Here is a 6,000-nt window from a genome sequence, read left to right as displayed (position 1 = left end):
TTTTTAAAATTTTTTTTTTTTCCTTTTTTTTTTTGCGTGCATGCGTGCGCGCGGGTCCCCGGGAGGGCTCAGAAGTTGAGCTTGGTGACGGGTCTCTCGCGGCTGCCGTCCGCCAGCTGGTTGGCGATGCGCTTGCGGTTGCGCTTCAGCTTGGAGAGGTCCTTGTCGAAGACTTCGCCCGAGCGCAGGGCCGAGACGAGGTCGTCGAACTCGCCGCCCTCCTCGCCGCTCTCCTTCGCCTTCCGGGCCTTGCGCTCCCGCTCCCGCTGCTCCTTGAGCTGCGCGGGGCCGGGGCGAGAGAAAGGAGAGCTCAGCGCCGGCCCCGCACCGCGTCTCAAAGCCTTTTCGGGCCTCCTCCCCCCCCAAAGCGGCTTCGAAGTTAAAAAACAAAACTTAAAAAGAATTGAAATGGGTTCCTCCGCTTACAGCCGGCGGCTAGGCGTTACGCCGCTCTGCGAACGCTCGCTCCAGCAGCAGCGGAGACGGCTCGTCCCACGGCCACCACCCAAAATCCCGGCCCGTGGTCTGGAGCGGGTCTTGCTCCCGGCTGCCAGAGAGGGGTAGGGACAGCTCGGCCGAGACGGGCTCTGAGGTCCCCTGCCCTGAAATGAGTGTGCCAGCACACGTGGCTAACCCCTGGCTTGGACACGGAGAAGACGGAGCTACTTCTGCACGGGAAGAGTCCAAGACCACAGACTGAAGCGTTCCAGCTTTGCGCTCTCTCTCGCCCCTCCACACAAGGCACCCGTGGAGGAAACACCTCGGGGCAGGGCACGGGGTAAGTACCGTCACCTTGTCACAGCTAGGTGTGAGCTGCCGAAGGGTCTCCTGAGGAGACCCACGGATGTACCAAGGGAGCACCAGAAGCCTGACGAAGAGCTGCAAGAGCTCCTCTTCGACGCAGCCCAGCCTTTTAGCGACCAGATCACGCCACCCCCCGAGTCATTAGTTAATGAAGTAAGCAATCCAGGAGGGAAAGGCGGTGGGTCTATGGGCGCAGAAGCGCTTTGTCTGGCCTTCGCCGCTCCCTGGCCACCCAGGCCAACGGGAGCTATGGGGGACAGCGGGGCACGGTTGCCTTCTTCAGGCCTCCCCAGACAGTCTCGCCTATCGAGCGTCCCCAGGACAGGCAGGCCAGCCCTGCCGGTGCCCTGGTCCCTCTCACCTGTGCCTCCATGCGTGCCCGGCGCTCCTCCTCCTCCTTCCTCCTCCTCATGTTTTCGTTCTCCTGCTTGGCCTCGGTCACAGCTTGAAGGAACTGATCGAAGATGCCGAAGAACTCGTCTGGCTGCATTTTGTCTGTGTCTTCTCCAAAGTGCTTCACAGCCTTGGAAAACTGGGAGAGAGCAGACGGGAGTCTGTTAGTCTAAGGAGACATCCACTGCACCAGTAAAATCCTTCATGGAAAGTGTTTGACCTCACAAACAGGAGAGAAACACTTTAAGTGATACGGTGGGGAGCAGAGTTAAAAACAGGGATATGAGTAATCAAGCCTTGACTTAAACTTGAAATAAATCATCTCGCATTTTACCTTCTGTGCGTTAGACAGCTACCCTATCAGAGCCTACCTGGAGAGTTCCCAGAACCACTCTTTTAAAACATCCTCCTTTAAAATCACATGCAAAGCTTCACACCTCTGGTTCTGCTTAGTGTCCCATAGTCCCTAACTCAATTTTATTAACTAAGCAGTAGTAAAAACAAGGAAGCAAAATATTGTGGGACCGAAGACTGAAGACATAAAACTAATAGTAAACACGGCAGGGGAAGGGAAACTCGCACTTTTAAGTTCTCTTTGAAGTATTTTTGGGGTATTATTTATCATTGCCACATGCTCTGATATTGAAACCAAATGTGTTGGTGAAACTTCTAAAAGATGTTTTCTGCCTGGGCGCAGAAACTGGGTAGGGAAGTAGGAAGTTTTCCGGCCTTCCATGCTGTTCACAAACTATTAACCTAAGTGATTTGAATAAAGCTGTAGCAAAGGTCAGGACAGGACATCCACTATCTGCCAATGCATCAGTGTCCCCAAGGAGCCCACAAGTCGTCCTTTGGGCTTAATTCCTTTGTTCCCATTTACAGTCTGAAGGAGACTCTTTGTGCATAGAGAGTTTGTTAAAATTGTGAGGGTGTGTTCTTGAGATACACAAGCTTAAAAAAAGGAAAAACAAAATCAAAGCACAAATTTATTAGTTGCTTTGATTTTGCTCTGTTGACTGAGAAGAAAATTTTTAAAGCCTGCTTGTTTGATTTAGCTTTATTTTTGGAGGTGTCTTAGGCTCTTTAAAATACCTTTAGGCTATATTTTTCTTTGATTGTTTTAAGAGATTTAGCACTTCAAGATGCAGAGAGGAACTTGAAAGGTGACACAATATCAACCATAATCAGGGTCATTCTCATTGATTTTCATTAAGATATTGGCTTCTCTGCCATGTTTCTGGTGTGGGGAAAGGTTGAAAATTTTATCCTCATGAAATATAAAGTTTACAAGATAATGATGTTTCTGTTTTCCTAAGAAATAATGATAAAGCGATTGGAATTGGACATGTTTAAAAAGCAAAGAGCAAATGACTGGTGCATCCTATCTGCTAACCACTGGAACAACTGTGCATTTGCTTTAAAGTAGGCTTTGATGGGCTCTGGGGACCACAACCAGACCTTCTCCTCCAGATCTGCTAAGTCAACCGAAGACGGTATAGTTTACATGCACTTGTCACCACCTCCAGCAATCCTAACTCACTGCTGGCAAGATCCACCAGGTTGGCATCAACAGTTTAAAATGGTGGCCTGGTTTAGCCATGGCCTCAGGAGAGCAGTGGTCACTTGTAATGCTCAAGCACTGGAGGATGGTCTGAAGGACAGTGCTACGTGGACATTGATGCAACTAGGGAGGAGGAGGGGCTGCCACTTGATAACTTCTGTCTTTGGAGAGATGGGTCATTCAGTGGGACAAGCACAGGACCTCTAAAAGGCTCTTTGTTGGAATATCTCTCTGCCATTTCAATCAAGAGTAAAGACTATGTTGGAGGACAGTTCTTGGAGGACATGGAAACTAGCTGTGTGCACCTTTGTTGAAGGAGGGGAAGCAAAGGGTACTCAGGAATCACAGGAGGTGTTAGCCAGCGGCCTCCTCTTTGCCAAGACTTAAGCCAGCCTGTTGAGGACACAGAAGATGATGCGGCAAGAGTCATTGCACATATTTCTTGGTGACTGCAAAGCCCTCACCAAGGTGCAAGCCAACCCATTACTCTGGGGAAGGTGAACATTTTAAGTAGGTTTTCTTAGCAGGTCTGAAGTTGGCCTCAATTCATGTCACTAAGCTCCTCTCCTCCTTCTCTAGAGAGAAGAGCCAGGCAAGTCTCAGATGTGCTGGTTACGTGTCAGTTGTTATTTTGCCCTATAGAAGTGAGGCAGTTCAGGTGGCCAGGGTTGTCTCTCTGATGTAGACCTCTGTGTAACCACACGCCCTGCTTGAAGACCAAGTTGAATTTTTAGCTCCTCTTCCATCAACACTAGACAGGGCAGTCCACTTTCTTGCCACCTGCAGCCTTCATTGGCTCAGATGCCACCTACTGCATTTCTAACTCTAAAACTATGAAAATTAGTTTATTTCCATTTTACAATACAGGGAGCAAAGTCAGCCCTCTAGTTTTGAGTGAATGCTCTTCACCAAAACTCAGATCCTCACAAATGAGCTACTGTCTCTTCCCCTGACTAAAACAACTCTCCCAAGGCTAGCCCCTGCCTTGCAGCTCCTCACAGCACATCTTATGTCCCAGAAGCAGTTTGCTGGCCTCATCTGTGATCCCCTGGCATGCTGGACTGTGGAGCAGAAAAAAGGCCCTGGGTGCAGATAGGGATGTACCACCCACCCACCACCCACATGCTCAGAAGAAATCGTGAAGAACATCCCAGAGCCTTTCTCTTGTCAGGGTCTCAGTAGGATGCTCGCCATGCCTCACACATGTGTGATCTCATGGGGGAGAGACATTTGAGATGTTAACACACAACACATGCTCTGTGAATGGCAGGACGGTTCCTCCCCTATCACTTGGAGGAAAGGCTGAAATGCTACCGGGATCTCAATGACACCAGTGACCTTACCAGCTCTTTTGCTTCCATCAGAAGATCTTCCACGTCTGAGAAGCTGAAGCTGGCTAATGTGATGAACTGGCTGACGACAGACACAAACTTGTCTCCTGCCTGCTGAACCTGAGACTTCTGGAAGTCCAGCTCCTTCAGGAAAAAAAATGTGCATCATCTGGTGAGGCTCTGGCTGATTAGGGACACAAACATGCAGAACCAGGAACAAGCCCTGAAGCTCTTCAGTTACAAACCAAGACGTTTTGGTTATAGGGCACTATTCCCCAGTCACACCAAATGGCACGGTGAAACCCCAGGACTTCGGGACTGTTGCTCTCTCCCCTTCATTTCTGTAGCATCCTTCCTGCAGCCTCCAGTTGTGTGCCTATGTTAGGTGCCACGGACACCGGCTGCACCGCACCACTGCTCCCTCCTGACACACGAGACCACAGATTACCCCATTTTAGATTATCATGGCTACACTGTGCTTTTGAGGCCAAAACCTGACGGAGTGCTCAAGGTAGCAGGCACTACTTAGCAAGACAGGGAGTCCTTCAGGATACCTTCACCATTTCTTCAGCGCTCCAGCCAAGTTTGAGAAGCGGTCCCCAGCCCAAGCACCCAGCCGTGTGCAGGTTTAGAGTCAAAGAGAGACCTCGCTGCACTTTAAAGGTCCTGCTCCACAGGCACAATCACCAGGCTTACTCAGCCTCCCCTGGTGAACCAGATATAAATCATGCACATGCCTAACCAACTTACAGCAACTTCCATCCCCAAACAGCCCTAAGAGGACAGACGCACGTGCAGGGCAGGAAGGAAAGACAAAGAGAGCTCCAGGAAATGTGATAAAAGCAGCTTTGCTAGGAGCTCCCTGTCCTGCCTCCCTAAGGAGGGACGCTACGGTGCTCGGAGTCTGAGTGGACTAGTAAAGGAGTAAATAATACTTACAGTCTCCACGGCTCTCAGCCCGCTCCGCAGAGTGTTTATTTCTTTCTCCAGCTCGGTCATGCTGTTAGAAATGGCAGGATGTTAATTTTCAGCCTTTCCTAGCAAATTTTACAGCTCTCTAATCAATTTGACCACGTTCTTCCTTTAAAAAGATCCAAGCGCTCCACACATTGCTTCCCGTTCACAGATTAGTGTCTCTCAAGCAGCAAATTGTGCTGACGGTCCCTGAGCTAGGACACCAGCCTATCGGATAGGGGTTACGGTTGCTTGTTTTAAAGCGAAGTACTTTTGTTTATTTTTAATCTAAGGGACTATGTTAAAAAATCTCAGAGCAGATACTGAGCACGCAGCAAGGCATGCGTTGATGGGACTGGGGAGAAGGGGTCCTCCTCATTCCTCCCCTTGGTAAATGGCAAGGCAGCAAGAGCAGCTGACCAAGGGCAGCTCCAGCAGCTGCAATCACAGGAACGACACGGGAACAGGAAGACTTCGTTGGGTCAGCAGCCTCAAGACCTCTCCAAACAAAATGAGAGCTCAGGAGAAGGCTTTGCAGGGCACAGCTCTTTCTTCCCCTCTCAAACGTGGGCAGATGATGGGCTTTTTGCCCCATTGCACAGCAGACAATCTTCAGGGATGCCGTATCAAGCATCCTTCCTCCCCTATGGACTGCAGCAGCAGACCCGAACAGCAGGGCTTTCATAAAGGGAGACAAATCAAACACAGATAAATAAAAATAAATCGCAATGGCAGGCACTGACTTTCTTTAAGTGGGGCCTCAGCCCCCAACCAGCTCTGAGTTCAAGAGCTTTTGGGTTTCTGTCACCAGAACTGACAGGAGCTTTCTGACAAAGACTTGATGACAACGGGCTTGACACGCTTCCAGGAGTATCTGCCCATGCGCTGGGGTCCCTGGAAACGGTGATGTCCAGTCATGGGGCAAGCGCTCCTGGCAAGTCTAGCCTGGAAAAAGGA

At 50.0% G+C, this 6,000-nt stretch overlaps 1 protein-coding gene across 1 annotated transcript in view; it reads right to left on the bottom strand.

The window, feature by feature from the left end:
* Nucleotides 1-68: 68 nt before the first annotated feature.
* The window catches only part of DAAM1 (dishevelled associated activator of morphogenesis 1), a 74,947-nt gene continuing 69,015 nt past the window's right edge, over nucleotides 69-6,000 (bottom strand). Inside the window, 4 exon segments of the mRNA XM_026087294.1 lie at nucleotides 69-278; nucleotides 1,166-1,336; nucleotides 4,102-4,233; nucleotides 5,029-5,089. Coding sequence (XP_025943079.1) covers nucleotides 69-278; nucleotides 1,166-1,336; nucleotides 4,102-4,233; nucleotides 5,029-5,089 — 574 coding nt within the window.

Source organism: Apteryx rowi, unplaced genomic scaffold, assembly GCF_003343035.1.
Source record: "Apteryx rowi isolate R43461 unplaced genomic scaffold, aptRow1 scaffold_710, whole genome shotgun sequence".
In the NCBI taxonomy this organism is placed as follows: domain Eukaryota; kingdom Metazoa; phylum Chordata; class Aves; order Apterygiformes; family Apterygidae; genus Apteryx; species Apteryx rowi.
This window is presented reverse-complemented; position numbering and strand designations above follow the sequence as displayed.